Source organism: Tubulanus polymorphus, chromosome 12, assembly GCF_964204645.1.
Source record: "Tubulanus polymorphus chromosome 12, tnTubPoly1.2, whole genome shotgun sequence".
Lineage (NCBI taxonomy): Eukaryota > Metazoa > Nemertea > Palaeonemertea > Tubulaniformes > Tubulanidae > Tubulanus > Tubulanus polymorphus.
The window spans coordinates 10671542-10694313 of record NC_134036.1 but is presented as its reverse complement, the minus strand read 5'-3'; the positions used below and the strand labels follow the sequence as shown (position 1 = coordinate 10694313).

The 22772-nt window shown below is 27.3% G+C and overlaps 2 protein-coding genes across 2 annotated transcripts; one reads left to right on the top strand and one right to left on the bottom strand.

Moving 5' to 3' along the window:
* Positions 1-13468: 13468 nt before the first annotated feature.
* Positions 13469-14367, bottom strand: LOC141913855 (uncharacterized). The gene is made up of 4 exons (XM_074805019.1): positions 14229-14367; positions 14077-14137; positions 13589-13931; positions 13469-13522 (listed from the first exon to the last, which is right to left on the bottom strand). The coding sequence occupies exons 1-4, from the start codon at positions 14365-14367 to the stop codon at positions 13469-13471; spliced, it is 597 nt and encodes a 198-aa protein (XP_074661120.1).
* Positions 14368-16019: 1652 nt separating this feature from the next.
* Positions 16020-16633, top strand: LOC141913854 (uncharacterized). Its single transcript, XM_074805018.1, has 3 exons — positions 16020-16158; positions 16250-16310; positions 16456-16633. The coding sequence occupies exons 1-3, from the start codon at positions 16020-16022 to the stop codon at positions 16631-16633; spliced, it is 378 nt and encodes a 125-aa protein (XP_074661119.1).
* The last annotated feature ends 6139 nt before the right edge of the window (positions 16634-22772 follow it).

The following is a 22772-nucleotide window of genomic DNA, read 5'->3' as shown; positions in this document are numbered from 1 at the left end:
AGAAACGAAGATGGAACAGGCGGCGCTCCACGCACTCGACGTGAACTATGTAGCGTTGTGTACATAGTTCACGTAGGGATTTAGGTCAATTTCTTGGATGTTACTTGAATTAGGCGTTATGCGTTTTCCGATTCGGTGTTTTTCATTAGGCGTTTTTCGAATACCGATTCAACCTTTAACCTGAAAGCCCATTACCCCTATTACTCTTAAAATAATCATATACATGAATAACATTTAAATTGACGGATTATTCAATATAAAAGTATATATTTACAACATTATTTCAATATTCATATTTGTGTGAGTTAGATTTTTAAACATTAAAAGTGTTAGTAAAGTGTGATTGAAATAATACATGATATAAATCATTGAACTTCTAAAATCAATTTAGTAAAAAATATGTATAATAAATGGAATCAGAACAACCACAAACTATAAATATTACAAATAACACTGGTGTCATAAACATATACTACAAGAAGTGTTCTAAATGTGAATTAGATAAATTAGCTTTAACAGAATTTAGTAAGCGTAAGATTAGCAAAGATGGTTTTCAATATTGCTGTAAAACTTGCACTAAACTATATACCAAACAATGTCGAGAAGATAATAGAGAAGCTTATAATGATTATATGACAGAATATATGAGAGAAAGATATCAAACAGATCTTAATTTTAGATTAAAACAATGTTTAAGATCTAGATTAACACAATTATTCAACAAAGAAACACATTCAGAAACACTATCTAATTTATTGGATTGTTCAGATGAATTTCTCAAATCATGGATAATATATCAATTCGATGATAAAATGAATATAGATAATTATGGTGAATACTTTCATATTGATCACGTGTTGCCGATTTCTAAATTTGACATGAATGATGAATACAATAAAAAACTTATTTGGAATTGGAAGAATCTAAGACCTTTAGAAAAGAAGGAAAACATAATTAAATCTAATAAACTAGATTTACAGTTATATTTAGATCAACTGGATAAAGCAAAGACATTTGTGGAATTATGGAATAGTATTTCACAGAATCAACCGCATTCTGAGGTTTTAATCAGTGGTTAGAAAGCTGGCAATTCTATTTGAGCTTTGTATGTATATAATACATACCTCTTGTTTACTACTAAAACATATGTTGCCAATTATATCTTGTTTTCAATTCTAAAGAATTAATTAACTTCATCATAAAGAACATCTGTGCAGAAATAATTAGTTTGGTCGAACGTGCGCTACGTCGGCAGTTAGAAATCAACTTTCACATACATAGTACGTATTGGATATTCTCTCTCAAAACACAGTTAACAGTTCTAAATCTAAATGTAAGTACATATATTATGAAGTAGGGAAACCTTTAAACATATTTAAGTACAGTAATTCATTTTCACGACATCTTTTAGATTAAAATGGAACACAAAGATCAACCAGAAATTATAAGCCAACCAACGGATGAGGAACGATGCTACTGGATAGTGAAACTCAGGAATCAATAGAAATGGAGGATGAAACTCTCGTAATTGACGAACAAACTTCACAAAATTACAAGAACATTTGGACTATCATCAAGAAATGGTGAAAATTCTGAGTGATGTAATACATAATAAACAATTACCGCGCGAACTACAATTACCAAAATTACCAGCAACGCGACTCAAATTGCTGTTGGGGCTCAAAGAATCGAAAACTAAGAAAATGAGTGGAGAAGAGTTGAACGAGTTTTTAAAATCTAAATTAATCATTGACACAGAACATTTAAACTTTCCGGAAATACAAAGTGTAGAAGTTATTTCATTTGCTGAAATTACTGATATCTTAAAAAAAAGTTATAAAACCATATTAAATAGAAAAGCAAATCACCTATGGGACCACATCATTTTCGGGGGTTATCTAAATATAGGGTTTTCAATGTTTGATAAAGAAACTGAGGGGATTTCTTGGGGGCTGTGGGTTAAAAAGAACATAGATATCAGTGCCGGTTCTGAAAGAAAACTGAGAAGAGTAGGTAGATTAATAAAATATGAAAAAATCAAAATATTAGGATTAGCATTTAGTGAAGTAGTAAGACATTTACCAGAAATTGAAGAAACGATTGGAAACAATCCAGTAAATAAAGAATTCTGGACAAAATTATAAATTATAATACTGAAGGTCTTAGATATCAAAAATGTAATCTCGATTGTATATATCTGTTTTAATATTGTATTGTTTACTGTTAACTAAGTATTGCGCAATAACCGGTCCGATTGGACCGCATTTCTAATGTTCTCCATTGTTCTATTATCAATCGCTAAAATTTGTATAATAAATATATCTGTTTATGAAATAATATTTCCACCAGTCGTTTCTTTGAATTTATTTTCAGTTGAGGATTTGATATCGAGGATCCGAAATGACTTATCTGGACAGTTATAATTACTGCTCCTAATAGATAGACAATAGTAGTGAGATATCAAATAGAATTTAAATAAAATATAATAAAAAACAATAACTTCAACTAGCTAGTGAATTCTATTATATTTTTAATATTTTCTTTTCAAAAAGAGAATAATTTATATTTTGAATAGATTCAAATATAAATTCTTTAAATTCAAATAGCTAGTATCAGTAGTCAATACTAGAATTCTTTAACTTTAACTATCTAGTATCATTTTATAATACTTATAATATTTTTCTTATTAAATTTCTCTAATATAAATGTCAAAGAAATCGAGTAAGAATAGTATTGATATTGAAAAAACATTAGATGATTTGGGCATTAGTGATAATAAGGAGCCAGTTGTTTCTAATTCTATTCAAGTTAATAACAATATAGATTATTAATACTATTTATATTGTAAACACCATCTTGAACTATTGATTGCTAGCGGAAAGTGTAGAGAGTTTTTAACTAAGACTATTACTTTTCAAGAATTAGATGCTATGAAACCAGATAAAGTAATAAAATATTTTAAGATTTATGAAGAAGCAAGATTAGCTAGAATAAATGATTCTATTTCAGATGGTATTGTCAAATGTTATTCAAAATTATGTAACCAGTTAATACCAATTAATGATGAAAATGAATTATATAGTGATTTGAAAAATGACTACTTAGTTATGACTGAATTACAAAAATGGGTTGGATATGCTTCATTTCAATTAGGATCGGTTATGACATTAATTTCTACTGGCGTCATTACATTTTCGAACATCAAGCCTGTGGAATATAAATCAGGTAAGAACGAAACAGATGACGCTGTACTACAACCAAACGTCGAAACAGAAAATGAATCAGAACAAAAATTAACTAAAATAAATGAGTGATGGAGTTAAGAAGAAGCCTAGATCCGAGAAACAAATTAAATGGGCAAGAGAATTAGGTAAAAGATCTGCAGAATTAAAAAAAGCTAAGAAAAAGAAATTAACTGATATAAATGAATCACAGACTTTATCTGATATTGATAATAATCCATCTGATTCTTTTAATGCTGGAAGTAATTATAAATTATATATTACAATTGGATTAGTAACAGTTATTATATTATCCGGTGTAATATATAAATCAAAATTCAAATCTAATGATAAAGATGATTCCAATGATAATAAACCTATCATACCAGAAAATAAGTCAAATCATAAAGTCATTGAAACTAAATCTAAATTATTATTAATGGATTAAAAGAAGATGAAAAAAGAACAATATTTAAGAGATTTATATTATAACCCAGAAAGTGAAGTATCATATTCTAACGTTACTGAATTATGGAATAAAATTAAATCTAATAATGAAAATGGCGCCGTACGGCACCCACATGGTGATATAATATATAGTGAATTAAAATCATGGTTACGAAATCAACCAACATATCAAATACACAAGAAAATGGATAAAACTTATTTAACAAGAAAAGTTATGGTTTCATATATTGATCAACAATGGCAAGCAGATTTAATTGACATGAAGAACTTAGAGGAATACAACAAAGGATATTTCTGGATACTAAATGTTATAGACATATTCAGTAGATACGCATGGAGTATACCAATCAAAAGTAAAACTGGTATAGAAGTGACAAATGCTTTTAAATCTATATTTAAAGAAGCTATTCCAGATAAGATACAATTTGATGAAGGTAAGGAATTCTATAGCAAACATTTCAAAAAACTATTATCTGATAACGATGTAGATTATTTTTCAACACATTCAGATAAAAAAGCATCTATTATAGAAAGATTTAATAAAACATTGAAAACTAGAATGTGGAAATATTTTACTGCTAATGAAACATATAAATATATCGATGTGTTAGATGATTTAGTGAAAGGTTATAATAATTCTAAACATAGTTCTATAAATATGAAACCTATACAAGCTAGAAAAGAAGATAATTCGGAAATAGTTTGGAATAATTTATATGGCGCGTTGGTTACACATGATTTCGGAGAACCTAAATTTAAAATTGGACAACACGTAAGAATATCTAAATATAGAAAAACATTTTATAAAGGTTATACCCCAAATTTTACTGAAGAAATATTCAAGATTAAAAAGATAATATTAACTAAACCTTTTGTTTATAAATTAGAAGATCTACAAGATGAAGAAATATTAGGTTATTTCTATGAACAAGAATTATCATTTGTACCAAATCCAGATGAAATAGAATACAAAATAGAAAAAGTATTGAAAACATAAACTCTTAAAGGAAAAAAGTATTCTTTGGTGAAATATAAAGGTTAAGATGATAAATTTAATGAATGGATTTTATCTAGTAAAATTAAAAGAATAAATGAATAAAGATTTATTTATATTTGAACCGCATAATATGTTAGTTACTGGAGTAACAAACTGTAGTAAAACACATTTCATATTAGATTTGTTAGAAACTATTTATAAGAATCATTGTGATAATATAATATTATTCTGTCCTACTTATGAAATGAATAAAACATATAATAGAGATATAGTTAAGATAAAAAAGTTTATTATATTAGATCCTAAAACAGTAAAAGAAAATTTAGATAATTGTATAAAAATAGCAATTGATACTTATAAAGGATCAAATACATTATTCATTGTAGATGATTGCGCAAATTTACATGATTCAAAAGTTAGAGAAAGTGAGATATGTTATCTAGCTTTCTCTGGAAGACATTTTGGGATAACAACATGGGTTTTAAATCAAAAATATAATTCAATTGTTAAAGACTTTAGGGAGAATATAAGATTTCTAGTTTTATTCTACAATAAAGATAAAAAATCTATGCAGCAATCATTGGAAGAAAATCAAATTATACCTACTGAATTACATGATGAATATATGAATAAATTAAAGAATAATAAAGGTTCAAAATTATTACTGAGACTACAATTTCCCTATGAATATAAATTTATAAAATAACTATTTATATATCTATGTATTAGCTACCCTATTAGATACCCTAATACCTGATGCCCTATTAGATACCCTAATTGATACCCTATTAGATCCCTATTAGATACCTTAAATACTTAAAACCCCCTTTTTTAAAATAAATATTATTTATACAATTTTCAACCAATTTATTTTTATTTTTTCAACTAATATATGAATAAGTTTGAAAATAATAAAGGTTATTTATTATTACTGAGGTTTCAATATAAATTTAAAAAAGAAATATAATTTAAGGTATTTTCAAATAATATGAATTAGATATGTATTAGATATGTATTAGATACCTTAAATACCTTAAATACTTAAAACCCCCTTTTTTATTTACTATTATTTTATACAATTTTCAACCAATATTATTATTTCAGTTAAATATAATTAATATTTTAATCACTTTCACTATCAGACCCTAACAATCTATTCAAACTCTCTACCGAATCTTCTTCAAATTCTTCATTATTTTTATACTTATTCTTCACCTTCTTTACCGCATCATCAATAGTTGTTTCATTGGTATGCTTATTCATCCAATCAAATTTATCATTATGTTCTACTTTATGTTTCATAGAATCTTTATTAGTGTTTGCTCCTAATATTTCATTTACAGTGTTTGGTTTTAATATTTCATTAGCATCGGTTAGATCTAATTCATCTTTATTAGGTGTTGCTAATAATAAATCTTCATATATTTTTTCACCATTTACTTTTTGATTTGAAACAAACTTTGTAACATATCTAAATGGGTGTTCTATAAATTCTTTTAAACCAACACGTTCTATAACATTATTTATATGTACCCTTGTATTCATATGTTTATTCCAATTTGATGTAGCGTTTGAAAATTCACTTTTACAATATCCACAATAATTTCTATTTTCACTAACATTTAATATTATTTCATTATTAGATGTAGTAGGTATTACATTATTAGATGTAGTAGGTATTACATTATTAGATGTAGAAGGTATTACATTACTTAAATTATCAACAACACCACTTTTATTATTATCGATTTCTATTAGTTTAGTTTTATAAATTTTGAAAATAGAATCAAATATCAAAGCTATATTACAAGGTATTACATAATATAAATCATCATTATTTTCATGTGTATCGATGTATGGAATATGTTTATATACTTTACCTCCTTCCATTTATTACATATATTTTTATTAAAGTTAAAATTCTAATACATAACACTATTTAATTGAGAATTTATAATATTTAATTGCTCGTCAGATATAATATAAATGTACATTTTAAAATTTTTGATTCCTTTATTCTTTGTCATGAATAATTGTATTCCATCTTTAGTGTTTTGTATTTTTTTTCCAGAACCATGTAATGAATTATCCTCTGTTGTTCTAAAATCTAACCATAATGCATATTTATTACCGGTATAATAATCAATTTGATTAATGTTACAATTTTCAGATGATTTCACTTTTTCATTCATAAAATGTTTTCTAATTTCTGGCCATTGATCAATCATTCTCATTTCTTGACAAAATATTTTATTTGCTATTCCTTCGATAGTTATTTCCACTTTTGTTATTTCAGGATTATAATAATTATCAACATTTATTGCGCCATTAGTATATGTTGCAATGGTAAAAAATATTAATATACCTTTAATAGATCTTCTTGGGAAGATAATATTCTCATTAATTATTTCATCATTTGCATTAATAGTAACAGTTTTAAATTTATCAATATAATCATATAATAATGAAAATCCTTGATTGTATTGAGTTTGAATTATACTTGAAATATTTTCATCAGTTACTGTGTCATATTCTAAACATATATTCGATAATTTATAACTCATATCTTTATTAACGCTAGATATTACAATTTCATTTACAGGAGCAAATGTTATTTCGAATATAACGTCTTCTTGAATTGCGTATTTATATAAAGGTGCATTGTTATTTATCAATTCAAAGTCTAATGGAATTTTATATTTGCTTCCATATATACTTTTTATCAATTTTTCTACAGCATTAGTTAATATTGCATTATGTGCTTCTGATCTTAATTTATTTTGGTTTTCTGATTGGATGCCTTGAAATATCATATTTTTTCTATTTTCTTTAGTTAACCATAAATCTTTATAATGCATAAATAAATTATAATCATCTAATGAGAAAACTGTTTCTGGACCAATCTTTATAGTTAACTTTTTAATCAAATATCTTCCAACATTATCAACAACATAATTATTATTATTACCGGTAACTTTTATATCGGCTGATAAATAAATACTATTTGGAACATAAAAAGTATTTTGTGTTAATCTAGGAATTCTAACACATAAAGTTTCATCAGGATTAATATTAGAAGGGTTATGAGTAATTATATGATGTGATCTTTCTGCTTTAATAGCATTAGATATTCTATGATTCTTAGAAGGATTGATATAACTCCCACTCATTTATCTAACAAACAAATTAATTATTTATTTTTGATCATGTTTACTAACCCAAAAATAATAGCACTTACAACTGTAATTAAAAATAAATAATATGTTCAGCAGCAAAGTTAATAATGTTTCCTGCAGATTTCAATATAAAACCAACAATTGATGCAATAATTCCTGGCAATGCTGCTGCAGCAGATTTCTTTGATAGTTCCCATAAATATTTTGCTAATTTCTTTAAACCATTCTTAACTTTATCTTGTATATAATTATTATCTGGGGGTTTATCTGGTTTATTGGGAGTAGGAGTAGATTTCAAAGCATTTGATATAGCTAAACCCATTGTTGTAAATAACATAGTTACAGCTGTTAGAATTGAAAGAATTGTGATTCCTTCTAATATAAATAACAATCTTATTCTATCTTTCAATGATATTTTAGAATCTGGTTTTATCAACAAATCTTTAAAAATAACTTTTAATTTTTTAATACGATTAAGATCATATGATTTAAATAATGTATCTTTTTCTTTTTCCTGCAATTCTATGTTATATTCTAAATCATCTATTTCTTTTACTAAAGCTAACTTTCTGCTTTCATAATCAGCTTCCTCTATTACTTGATGATCTCTATTTAATTCTAATTGTTTTAATTCTTCATCTGCATTAGTTAATTCTTTTTCTAACATGGTTATTTTAGAAAATCTCATCTTAATATTAGCAATTTCATCAGATGATTCTTGCATACCTTTAATTTCTCTACGTGCTTGTTCAGGAAATTCTTTTAATTCTTCATCAGTTAAATCAAGTAATCCTTTTTCTAGTAAAGATTGCATTCGATTTATTCCAGTACTATTCATCTCTTCTTCTGAATCTCTTAATCTATCAATTTTTTATTCTAATGTTAATTGTAATTGACTTGAATCATTATCAATTTGTTGAATATCTCTTCTCGATGTTTCTGGATCAACATCAGTAGGATTTGGATTTGGATTTTCAAATGGTGAATATTTGTTTATATCATTATTAGGAATTGGTTCTTCTTCATTTATTCTATCGAGTGCATTCCATATAATTCTGAGAAATTCTCTACCGCCTTTTGAACCTTCAATTGTAGATCTTGCTCGCATTTCAGGTTCAAAAATATTTTCTTGACCCATTCTAGATAATTGAATTGTTACAATAATCCTATTTAAATCAAGATTATAATACCATGAATCATTTTTAAATTCTAAATTAATAATCAAAATGGGTCAACTTTTAAAATTTGTTCTACAACACCTTCTGAATCAATTTCATGTATTACAACTTTTGGTAATAATTCGTTAACAATTGTATCTGTTACTCTAGATTTCATTTTATATAATTCCCTAGGTTTATCAGGATAGTTTTCTTGTTGCTTTTCTAATAGTTTCATAAATTCTTTTCTTTCTCTTCTAGTTGAAATTCTACCACTTTCAGGATCTTTTAAATATTTTATTAATTTTTCACGTAATTCGGAATCATCATCTTCACCTAAATTAGTATTATATTCTATTTTATTATCATCACCGTCATTAAGACTTGTTTCATCAAAATCAGTTGGTTGTTCATCACTTATACCGGGAGCGTCACCAAAAGTATCAATTCCAATATCTTCTCCACCTTCTGCCATTTACATAATAAAAAAATTAAAATTTAAAATATAATATTCCTCCGATTACAATTCCTATACAAGTTAAAGCTAGTTTAGCATTTTCATGGGATTTATTATCATCATTTAGTTTAATTATTTCATGTTGAATATTATCAGTTTTTATATTTTCTGATGTATTGTAATCTTTTATTTTAGAATCATTATTTAATTTAATATTATTAGTTTTAGTTTCTGTTGATTGAATGTGTTTTTTATTTTTTTCACCTTCCATTAATTTTGGAGTAGTAATAATCTTTTTATTTATATCATTTAATCCAAATGAATTATTTATTGTTGCAGTTTTAATTAGATTATTATAACCAATTATATTTCCCATCTTTAATACTAAATCATTAGAAATAATTAATAGATTAGGTCCTATACAATAATTTAATCTAATATGTGATTTATCTAAATAATTTTGATATCTTACAATGTTTTCTGGAATCTATCTATTGTTATCATTATGCATTGAATCTTCAAATAATACTTGGAATTGTTTCTGCGCATCGAATGAAGTGTTATCATTTCCAATTATTGGTGATCTTGTTTCAACTTGCGCACCTAGAATACATATCAAATAAGTTCTAATATATTGATTTATTCTTTGTATACCAGCTTAAGTAAAACCTTCACTATTTTCTAAAATGAAATTAACCCAACCATTATTGTTTTGTTGTTGTATATTATTATAATATTTTGGTAATTCATTCCAATTTAGTGTTCTTATATCAGAATTTGTTATTATTTTTCCAAATTCTTTAGTATACAATATTCCTAATCCACCCATTGTTCCAAATTTTGCTCTAAAATCTTTATTTGAATTAATATTAAATTCATTACATATTTTATAAAACTTAGAAAAATTAATATTATTATTCAATTCTTTAAAATATTTTGAACCTGGTAAAGGACATTCTAATTCATCTAATATTAATTTTATTTGAAAATAAGTATGAAATCTAAAAAGTGATAACATCAATGGTAAACGTGGTTTGTTTAAATGATCATTCCAACTAATTCCACATCCTGTTGTTGCGCAATAAACAGCAAAATTTAAGTGGTTCTGCCAATACTTCATATTAGGTTTTAATAACCATTGTTATGCCTCATTTAAATTTTTGAAATTAATTGTATACACATGAAATATATTTTCCATCTTTACATGAAAATTATTACTTTCAGTAACATAAATATATAAATCAATTAATGAATTTAAAACTTTATTTCTGTATGTAATATCTTTATTAAAATCTATTGCTGGAATATTATATTTAATTGATTTATTATATTGGAAAGCTTTTGGAAAACTATCTACCATTTATATAATTAAAAAATTAATAATTTATTAATTCTTTTAATAATTTATCTTGTTCTTCAACTGTTATATGGCCATTTAAACTTATTATATAATCTAGTGTATTCTTTAATTTATTAATTTCTTTTATATTAGTTTTAATTTTTTCTTTATTACTTTTTATATTTAATTTTGAACTTATACTAGTTAAAACACTTGAACTTAATCCTAATACACCAATTGATATAGCTAAAGGTGTTAATGGACTGAATATTGCTAGAAATGTTATTACAGAACTAATTGTAACCGAACCACTTATAATCAAATAATATATAATTTTACTTTTTAAATATGTTTTCTTTTTTATCTTTAAGTCACTTTCAAATTCTAATATTTGTTTTTCAAAATATGTTTTTAATTTAGTTTTATTTATATCATGAGGAATAATATCAATATTATCAACTTTATCTTCCATTTATTTAGCAAAAAAAATTACTAATTAGTAAACTTATATGCTACAAATATAACAATAACAGTTCCACCTAAAATCCATATCATTTCATATTTCTGTTGTTCTTTACTTGGGGTATAATAATCTGATAATTTAGGTTTGTATAGATGTAATTTTTCTTTATTGGTTACCGCGTTATATAAACTCATTGCATCATCAACTGATTGAAAATCTCTATGTGAAATCTTCTGATCATATAATTCTTTGTTAATATAATCCATATAGTTTTGTCTTTTTTCTCTATATTCTTCTGCTGCTTTATTGTATTTCTCTAATGCTAAGTTATGTCTTTTTTGTTCTGTTAATGATCCATTTTTATCAATATGCTTAAATTATTAACCGCCACCAGTAAATGCTAAAGCGTTAACAATTGCTGATCCTATAATAGTTATAACTGCAGAAGCCATTTATTCAATAAAATAATTATGTATTTATATGGGAGGAATATATTTTTGTTTTTCTAAATAATCAATAGTTAAATTAGATAAAGTAACTGCTAATGTTAATTTTAAAATATCATTGATATCAAATCTATCAACATTAACACTTCCCATTTTGAATACTTTTTTTAATACCATTGAATAACCAACTGTTCCAAACTGATAGTAATGCTCCATTATATAATCCAGTTATTATCCACTTATTATCACTAATTCATTTATCAAAAGAATTACTATCATCAAAATATTTAGTTATCTTATTTATGATTAATTCAACATTTATTTCATTACTAGTTTCATTTGTATATATTTCAATTATTATTTTTTTAATATCATCGATGATAAAATCTTCATCTAATTCATAAAATCTTAAAGATTCTCTAATTAAATTAGTAATCTTTTCTACATTTAAAGTTTCTTTATTTATTGTTGTTTCATACTCAAATGTTGTTTCATTAGAAAAAGCAATATTTTTGATATGTGTAATTACATCATTAACGTTAAATTTCATTTCTTTCTCACGTTTAAAATCAAATCCAAAACATATACTCGGTCCAACAGTTATATTCATTTATATAGTGAAAAAAATTACTCTCTACATCTTATAACTAATTCATCAATTACAGGGAAATTATTCAAATCAATTAAATAACCATTATGATTTCTTATTTCTAATTTAAAATTATTAAATTTAGGAATGCAAGGTTTAAAATCACATTCAGCTAAATTATAATTTATTCGCGTTCCAAATTTTTTAACATTTTTTAATGGTAAAATATTTAATATACTAGAATTACAAATTCTATCTTTAGTTGCTTCGAATGTTTTTGTAGGATCAATTAAATGGCAATAAATATAAAAGTGCGTGTAAGGTATTAAGTTTGAATTACCATCTATGTTTCCTGTAACAATATCTGGTGCAATTCCTAGCAATTTAGCTATAGGTTTTTTACCATAAATGCATGTTGATCTTCATTACCTAATTTTATTCTTATTTTATCCAGGGAAGTGTGATGAGATGGAATACGGACGCTTTTAATTGCCGGATGTAGGCTATTCAATTCAGCCCGTACATCAAAGGTTACCGCAACAGCAGTAAGCTACGCTTATCGAGTGTGTGTTACCAGCTGAACACCAGTCAACATCAACTTTGATTCGGTCGCAGAACAACCCGCAATAGTTTTAGCCCGATAAATGTTCTGCGATCGATACTACGCATGCGCACTGCAGTTCATTGAACCACGTGGAAGTGGCTGTGTATACACATATTTTTCTTTAGAAAATCGGTTGAAATTCAACAATTTCTCGTAAAATTTGTCCAGAAAAAGTTTTGTATTTTTATTCTTCTATATCTCCGAAACCCGGAATCGCAACATTAAGTATTTATATTGTGATTAAAGTCTGTTTTTATGTGTTAAACATATGTTTTTGCCAGTTCGTTCCGATTCCGGGTTTAGCGTTATTTGGGCCTTGAAGATGTCAAATATTTCGGCCCAGACTCGCGCAGCTTTCGTTTCTGACGTCATGTTGCTATGTTACGACAAAAACATATACACGAAGTATGATCTTTAAAATGTGTATTTACTACATAATAATGTTACTTAATAACGCTTACATTAGGCCTACAAATTATTGTCCCCCATATAAACCAAGTTACCTAAATAGCATCAGCAATCTCATTTAATTAACCTTTTCTTGTTTTTAGTCATGGATCTTTGTCGATTGTGTGGAAAAAATGCGAAACCTCCGGATCGTCGGCCTATCGATAAAAAAATTTCAAAAGCCATGTGAAGGAGTTGTTCAACATTGATTTTGATGATGATACTGAACAGTACCCGATATATATCTGTAATATGTGTCGTGTCAAATTACAAAAATGGCGTAAGAACAAAAACGTTAAAAAAACTGTCCCTGTGACTATCACAACATGAAACTTTGCCCACATTTTATCCAAATCTTTCGCAGTGCTTATGTGAATGGCGGAACATAATGTATCTTGAATTTTTGTAAACCACTGGTTAATTCCAAGTCTGGACGGCGACGTATTTGTAGTCAAAATTTTATCGATCGATTTTCCATAATGTACTGCTGCCATTCCATTTGAACTGAATTTAAATACTCGATGGTTAATCACTTCAGTCATAGCCTTTTCCAAATATATAGTGTTCCTGCGAAAATAATAATAATGATTATTATTTTAACATGTACTTATCTGGATTTTTTATATTATGTTTATGTATTATTTTCTGTATTCGTTTATTATTTTATAACCTAAAAGGATTGTATTGATTATAAAAATAAATGTAAAAATACCTGTATGTGTGTTTTCTCGTGTTCAGATCGCAGTCTCTGGTCAGCTGAGCCTGAGAAGTACCTATATGAAATAGAAAAGGAAAGAATAAAGTGCCTGCAATTAGGTGGAAACTATTCCGATATTTCATTGATTCAAAAGGAATAACACTCACTAGAATCGGCCGAATTAGTTGATCCTGATCCAGAGGATTCCCGTAATATTTCCGTATCGATCTGAACCAATTCGTCACTATCAGAGAATAGATCGTCAAAATCGTCATCATTTATAATTTCGTTGACAACCGTTGCCATTTTAATACAGCGGAAAGAACCGATATCACGATTGATAAAACACTATATCCGTCTGAAGCGATGTAGAGAGAATCCCACAATGATAACGAAAAAGTCCAAAAATGTTAGTAGTTTATTCAACGTTTCGTCCATGTCCTAATAGTCATCTTCAGAAATAATGAATACTACAGAAATTATGAAAGATATATACAATCCAGAGACAAAGAGACTAATTCAAGTAATCAGAGATGATACTAACTAAAGGAAAATTAACGTAGAAACAGTTACACGCTAAAACAGATTAAAGAGAAGCAGTTAAGAGACAAACTAGGGGGCACTTAAATTTAAGACAATTGTGAATACAAGTTGATCGACTAAAATTGATGAGGGGAAATCAGGTGTTGAGTTTAACCAGTTTACAGAGGAATTTTTATATAAGTTTATTATGGGATGAAAAACCGATATTCGGAAACAACTGAATTATTACGGAGATTCCCGATCTCGCTGGTTATCGCTTATCGGTGCGTTACGTAACAAAGCGCTCGCCGACGAACCGTTATCGGCTTTAGGGCAATTACAACGCACATTCGACAAGAGCTGCACAATAGCGTCCGTATTCCATCTCATCACACTTCCCTGTTTTATCGGAGCTATCACTTTTAATCAGTTTTAATCCAAATCCAGCAGATGAACCCATTTTCAACCGAGCTCTTCTATTAATTTCCTGCGCTAATGTATCTAAATTATATAATCCTCGTTTTAAAATTAGATGAAACCATTTATCTACATTTCTATTATGAATTAAAACAGTATTATCTTCAATAGTTTTATCCGATATATTGTAAAAAGAATTACATAAATTTATATTTACTAATTTTAAATCTACACAATTCTTGAATTCTCTATCTAATTGAACTAGTAAATTATGAGATTTATAATTTGTAAGTTTTCTAGAATCAACAAATATTCTGTATTCTTTTAATTCTACCATTTATTTTACGTATTTTCTTATTCGAAATCTATTTCATGGTGCCCTTTTTCATTCTTACCTTTGTCAGGGAAGTGTGATGAGATGGAATACGGACGCTATTGTGCAGCTCTTGTCGAATGTGCGTTGTAATTGCCCTAAAGCCGATAACGGTTCGTCGGCGAGCGCTTTGTTACGTAACGCGCCGATAAGCGATAACCAGCGAGATCGGGAATCTCTGTAATAAATCAGTTGTTTCCGAATATCGGTTTTTCATCCCATAATAAACTTATATAAAAATTCCTCTGTAAACTGGTTAAACTCAACACCTGATTTCCCCTCATCAATTTTAGTCGATCAACTTGTATTCACAATTGTCTTAAATTTAAGTGCCCCCTAGTTTGTCTCTTAACTGCTTCTCTTTAATCTGTTTTAGCGTGTAACTGTTTCTAAGTTAATTTTCCTTTAGTTAGTATCATCTCTGATTACTTGAATTAGTCTCTTTGTCTCTGGATTGTATATATCTTTCATAATTTCTGTAGTATTCATTATTTCTGAAGATGACTATTAGGACATGGACGAAACGTTGAATAAACTACTAACATTTTTGGACTTTTTCGTTATCATTGTGGGATTCTCTCTACATCGCTTCAGACGGATATAGTGTTTTATCAATCGTGATATCGGTTCTTTCCGCTGTATTAAAATGGCAACGGTTGTCAACGAAATTATAAATGATGACGATTTTGACGATCTATTCTCTGATAGTGACGAATTGGTTCAGATCGATACGGAAATATTACGGGAATCCTCTGGATCAGGATCAACTAATTCGGCCGATTCTAGTGAGTGTTATTCCTTTTGAATCAATGAAATATCGGAATAGTTTCCACCTAATTGCAGGCACTTTATTCTTTCCTTTTCTATTTCATATAGGTACTTCTCAGGCTCAGCTGACCAGAGACTGCGATCTGAACACGAGAAAACACACATACAGGTATTTTTACATTTATTTTTATAATCAATACAATCCTTTTAGGTTATAAAATAATAAACGAATACAGAAAATAATACATAAACATAATATAAAAAATCCAGATAAGTACATGTTAAAATAATAATCATTATTATTATTTTCGCAGGAACACTATATATTTGGAAAAGGCTATGACTGAAGTGATTAACCATCGAGTATTTAAATTCAGTTCAAATGGAATGGCAGCAGTACATTATGGAAAATCGATCGATAAAATTTTGACTACAAATAAGTCGCCGTCCAACCTTGGAATTAACCAGTGGTTTACATGTCCATTGTTTTAATTTGATTGTAACAGGGACAGTTTTTTTAACGTTTTTGTTCTTACGCCATTTTTGTAATTTGACACGACACATATTACAGATATATATCTGGTACTGTTCAGTATCATCATCAAAATCAATGTTGAACAACTCCTTCACATGGCTTTTGAAATTATTTTTATCGATAGGACGACGATCCGGAGGTTTCGCATTTTTTCCACACAATCGACAAAGATCCATGACTAAAAACAAAAAAAGGTTAATTAAATGAGATTGCTGATGCTATTTAGGCAACTTGGTTTATATGGGGGACAATAATTTGTAGGCCTAATGTAAGCGTTATTAAGTAACATTATTATGTAGTAAATACACATTTTAAAGATCATACTTCGTGTATATGTTTGTGTCGTAACATAGCAACATGACGTCAGAAACGAAAGCTGCGCGAGTCTGGGCCGAAATATTTGACATCTTCAAGGCCCAAATAACGCTAAACCCGGAATCGGAACGAACTGGCAAAAACATATGTTTAACACATAAAAACAGACTTTAATCACAATATAAATACTTAATGTTCCGATACCGGGTTTCGGAGATATAGAAGAATAAAAATACATACCTTTTTGGACAAATTTTACGAGAAATTGTTGAATTTCAGCCGATTTTCTAAAGAAAAATATGTGTATACACAGCCACTTCCACGTTGTTCAATGAACTGCAGTGCGCATGCGTAGTATCGATCGCAGAACATTTATCGGGCTAAAACTATTGCGGGTTGTTCTGCGACCGAATCAAAGTTGATGTTGAATGGTGTTCAGCTGGTAACACACACTCGATAAGCGTAGCTTACTGCTGTTGCGGTAACCTTTGATGTACGGGCTGAATTGAATAGCCTACATCCGGCAATTAAAAGCGTCCGTATTCCATCTCATCACACTTCCCTGCCTTTGTATACGAAATATAAATCTCCAGAACATAATTCTTCTAAATCTTCACTTGATAATCTATGAAATCTATCTGGTAAATATGTACTGAATTTATGTGTATTCCCTTTTAATCCTTCATATTCTAAGTGTATAACTAATTTATCTCCATAGTTATTAGTAACTGTATCAATATTTGTAATTAGATATTTCTTATGAATAGTTAATTCTGTTAACTTCTTAAATTTATAATCTACTGATTTTACATTTGTAGTATCTTTTATTCTATCTAGAAATAATTTGTTGTTCTCACTGTGTGTTTGTTTACTCTCCATTTATAATACATATTTTTATTAAAATTTGATTAACACGTTAGAATTCTTTTCATTATCTCGTTCTCTTTTGTTTCTTCTCTTTTAAATTTTAAGTATTCATCTAAATTGCAACCATAAGCAACTGTATGAATTCCATCATCTAAAATATATCTTTTATCATCAAATGGGTTTAGACTTATCTTCTCTATTTCTTCAATAAACATTTCATGATCTTCAGATCTTAAACATCTCATCTTATGTTTTCTAACTTCTTCATTGAATATACAATTGATGTAATCTTTGAAATGAATATTCTTTTCTACTACACTTTTGGTTATTCCTTTTAACTTTTTAGCTTCATGTTCTTTAGTTTTATATGAATACATTTTAGATCTAATACCGATGAATTCAATCATTTCTTCACCACCTAATTCATCTTTGAATTTACAGGGAACTTTTTTATTATCATTGCTAAACAATTCATGATCTTAAGGATAATTACTAAAATCAAAATGATGTTTTAATGTTTTTAAATCATCAGTTATGTTATCAGTTTTTATCTTTAATATGTAAGAATCGGTATCAAAATATAAGATTTCTATATGTTTTTCTCCAAAAAGTGGTTGTAATACATTATAATAGAATTCATACATAAGTAATTTTGATAATTCTAAAACTGAAGCGCCAACATAGATTGGTTTATTAAATTTCATAGAAGTTCTTCTCATCTTAACTGCGGCTAAATTTTCATCAAATATTCTGTTGCCAATGAACTTAGGATATGTTTATAAATGTCTAATTCTTTTACCATTACTAACTAACTCAATATCATTTCTATTTCTAATATTATCACAAGTCTTACCATAGAATACATTATTCATTAACTTGAAGAAATCTTTCTCGAAATCAGTTTTAGCTTCAGTTCTCGGTTTGTTGTTAAAATCTATATATTTTTCTAACCATTTACATTGACTAAATGAAATATATCTATGTACCTTTTTTAGGATCATTCCTTGATTCAAATAAAACTTTAACATTCTATAATGTACTACATAATCATATTTATCTTCTTGAGTTACCATTAACTTTTCTGTATGAATATGATTTTCGGGTTTAATTCTTTTTTGGTAATTTGATAATTCTTCATGAGTTACAGTTTTATGTTCGGGACAGTAAGCTAGATTTCTAGATTTAAATTTTTTATCTTCAGGATATTCTAAATCTACAACAAAGAAGTAACCAGTATCCGAATCATCTGCAATATCTAGGATTCTTTTCTTCCAATCAAATTTATCATTATTTTCACGTTGTAAAACTTCACTTATTTCAAATACTCCATAAGGTTGTGGTTCCATCATTGCCCAACCATACAAATTATTTGCATCTATATATAATAACTTATATCCAGGGTTATCATTTACATTGAAATATCTATCACCTAATACACCTGAAACACCTCCTCTTATAGATTTTTCAAATAATAATTATTGATCTATATTTGTTAACAAATCCATTTTTATATCAGTAAATTTTAACCCACAGTCTCAAGTTAAACCTGGACTAGAATAAAAATGACATGGATCAATATCGAAATATTTTAGATTTACATCTCTAAACCTTTCGAATATATCGGTTAATAATAATACATCTGATTTTAAATATAAATCATAAATAATTGCCCATGATTTTCTATTTTGAAATGATTCCAAATATTCAATGTTCTATTATAGACTTCATCTTTAACATATTCATTTTTTAATTCAACATTTTATAATTAAATATCTTTTCACAATAATAACATTTATCTGCAAACTTTCTTCTTTATCTTCTTCTGTCATTATAATTTCTATATTCTTATTCAACTTTTCATTAAATCTTATTTCATATTCAATTAATAAGTCACAAAAATGATTGATAACATTTTCATTTCTGTAATTATAATATTCACTTTCAATTAGTTCTGGATAATCAGATTTTATATATAACCCGAAAGCAGCAGCTGATTGATGAATCTTTTTAATAGTATTTGTTTTTGGTGGTTCATCTGAAAAATCATTTTCATTAGAATTTAATTTCTTTCTCTTATAATATATTTCTTATCTATCTTGATCAGTTAGTTCTTTATTTAATGATTCAAATTCTCCATATATTACAAATGGTACTTTATTTTTGTAATCATATTTTTTGAATTCTAATGTTTTATCCTTTTCATTTGGTAAAACTAATTTACAATAATCATGATTTTCACATAATTGTTTATGATTTTATAATGAACTTTCATTACTGAATCTATGTAAACATTTTCTACAAAGATATATTTTATGGTGATCATTTTCTGATTTAAAAAATAAATCGATTTGTTTAATCCACATATAATGATTCTCATAATATAGTATATCTATAACATCATTTGAATCATAATCTTTTGATAGATATAAAGGTTCTAATGTATAATGTTTTATGTTGTTACCTTTTGTATTTGGCAATTTGATTAAATTAAATACATTTATCTTTATATCATTTATATCATCTCTTTCTATTTTTGGGATGTTTTTAATTATAACAGGATACTTATCCATCTTATAATTATTTTCAAATTGTTTATAATGAGTTAATCTAAAACTATGTTGTTTATAATCTTCAACTGGGTGTAAACAACTTATTATAGCCCATAGAAAACATTTATCATCTTCATTTTGTACATTTATAACAGCATTAGTTTTAAATGGTAGTTTAATATAACTCGATGCTTCAATATCTGGTTCTTTATAATATGATACATTATTTTCATCAATTGGTTTCGATTTAGTTAACTTATTATATTTTGTGTTATAAACATGTAAAGTCATAAATATTATTTTATCAAATATTAAACCAGATCCTTCAAAATATTTCTCTTCTATTTTAGTTTTTACTTCATTATAACATTTATCTAATTTATCATCTATATGTTGTTTAGATATAATATGTTGTGAATGAGAATTTATATTATATATTGGTTTATCTTCAGATTTTACGAATTTAACTTTTGATGAAATACTTATTTTAGGATATTCAACATCAGTTATTATTTTTATTATTTCTTTCATATTTTCTAAATGTTTTTTATTTTCTTCTAATGTTTTTCCTTTATGAAATTTAAACTCAATAGCTGCTGGAACAATATCACTTTTAAATGCTTCGGTTATCTCTATATCTTTTTTATTATCTAATGAATTAATATAATTTCTTACATCTTCCATATATGGTCTTTTATTGTTTAATTTATTTTTATGCTTTTAATTGTCTTCTGTTTCTTATCATTATCTTTATCAAAATAATCTTCACCTAAAATATCATTATTCTTATTTCTAATATGACTTTTAGATTTTAAATGTTCATTATAATATCTTTTATCACTGAATGATTGATTACGTGTATCACATTTGTATGTTTCTTTTTCATTCTTTAATTCATCTAATTTAGTTTCTAATATATCATCTTCATATTCTAATTTCAATTTATTCTCTAAATGTGTTTTAGTTTTATTGTGTCTTGCTTTTTGGGATTTATCTATATTGATATTACATGTTGGACAGTAGTACTTATTTGCTTCCATTTTAATATCAATTTTTTTTTTTTAAATTGATTTTAGAAGTTCAATGATTTATATCATGTATTATTTCAATCACACTTTACTAACACTTTTAATGTTTAAAAATCTAACTCACACAAATATGAATATTGAAATAATGTTGTAAATATATACTTTTATATTGAATAATCTGTCAATTTAAATGTTATTCATGTATATGATTATTTTAAGAGTAATAGGGGTAATGGGCTTTCAGGTTAAAGGTTGAACGGTCGAGTTCATTAAAAACAAATATTAAAAGTAATCTAAAACTATAATATATTTTCATAACCGTGTGTATTTCAGTTGAATAATAGAATAATAATTATTATTAAAATATATTTGATTATATGAATTTGTGTATTGTAAATAAATCAATTGGTCGCGGAGCGACCAATTGATTTAATACAATATGCTTTTTAAATTTAAATTATTGATATCTTAGAATAAATATTTAGTTATAATATAAAATGCACACGGTTATGAAAATATATTATCGTTTTAAATTACTTTTAATGTTTTGTTTTTTAATGAGCTCGACCGTTCGACCTTTGGCTTGAAAGCCCATTACCTATATTACTTATATGCTACCGTACATTGTCTGTACCAAGGCTTTGCAAGCCAAGAAGGGAACATTCTTTTTATATATCGAAATGTAAAGAATCAATGTATTTTGCGTGTGGACGTGATGTCCCCTCGGCATCAAGAACGATGAATTTTGTATTATAAGAAAATATATATATATTTAATAATTCGTACTACATTCCAATCAAACTTCGAATCTTGCGTTTATTTGATTCGCCGGCACTGGAAGGAAGGACGAGGATTTCTGTTGTTTTCCTGCTGCATCTCACCCATTTAGTTTTACGTGAGGATCATCCCCCTATTGACCGTCGCTACCGATAACACTTATGCATACGACTAGTTTGACAGATCTGGCATGAGTCGCAATTAGCTCCTGAGATGACGGGGGACAGCTATGTGCGAGAGGGCACTTGGAATGGGGGTAGCCATATCCGTCGAGTAATCAACACTGCGAGTTTCGTCCGAGGAAAGCCCCTAAAGCGGATTACTCCGAGGAGAGCGGGTTGGGGGGTCTGTATAAGCCACACAGATTAAGGCTACGTTGAGTAGGAAGGCGACTGTTTGGAGGAGAGCGTATTGCTTAAGCGCCCTTTTTAGCGACATTTTTCTTTAGAGGAACGAATTCTACATAGTTTATACAATTTACTTTCCTGGGGAAGACAAGAGTCTCCTTGCCGTATTCACTACCCGAGTGCGGTCGACCCAGGCGGACCCGTGTAGCGAGC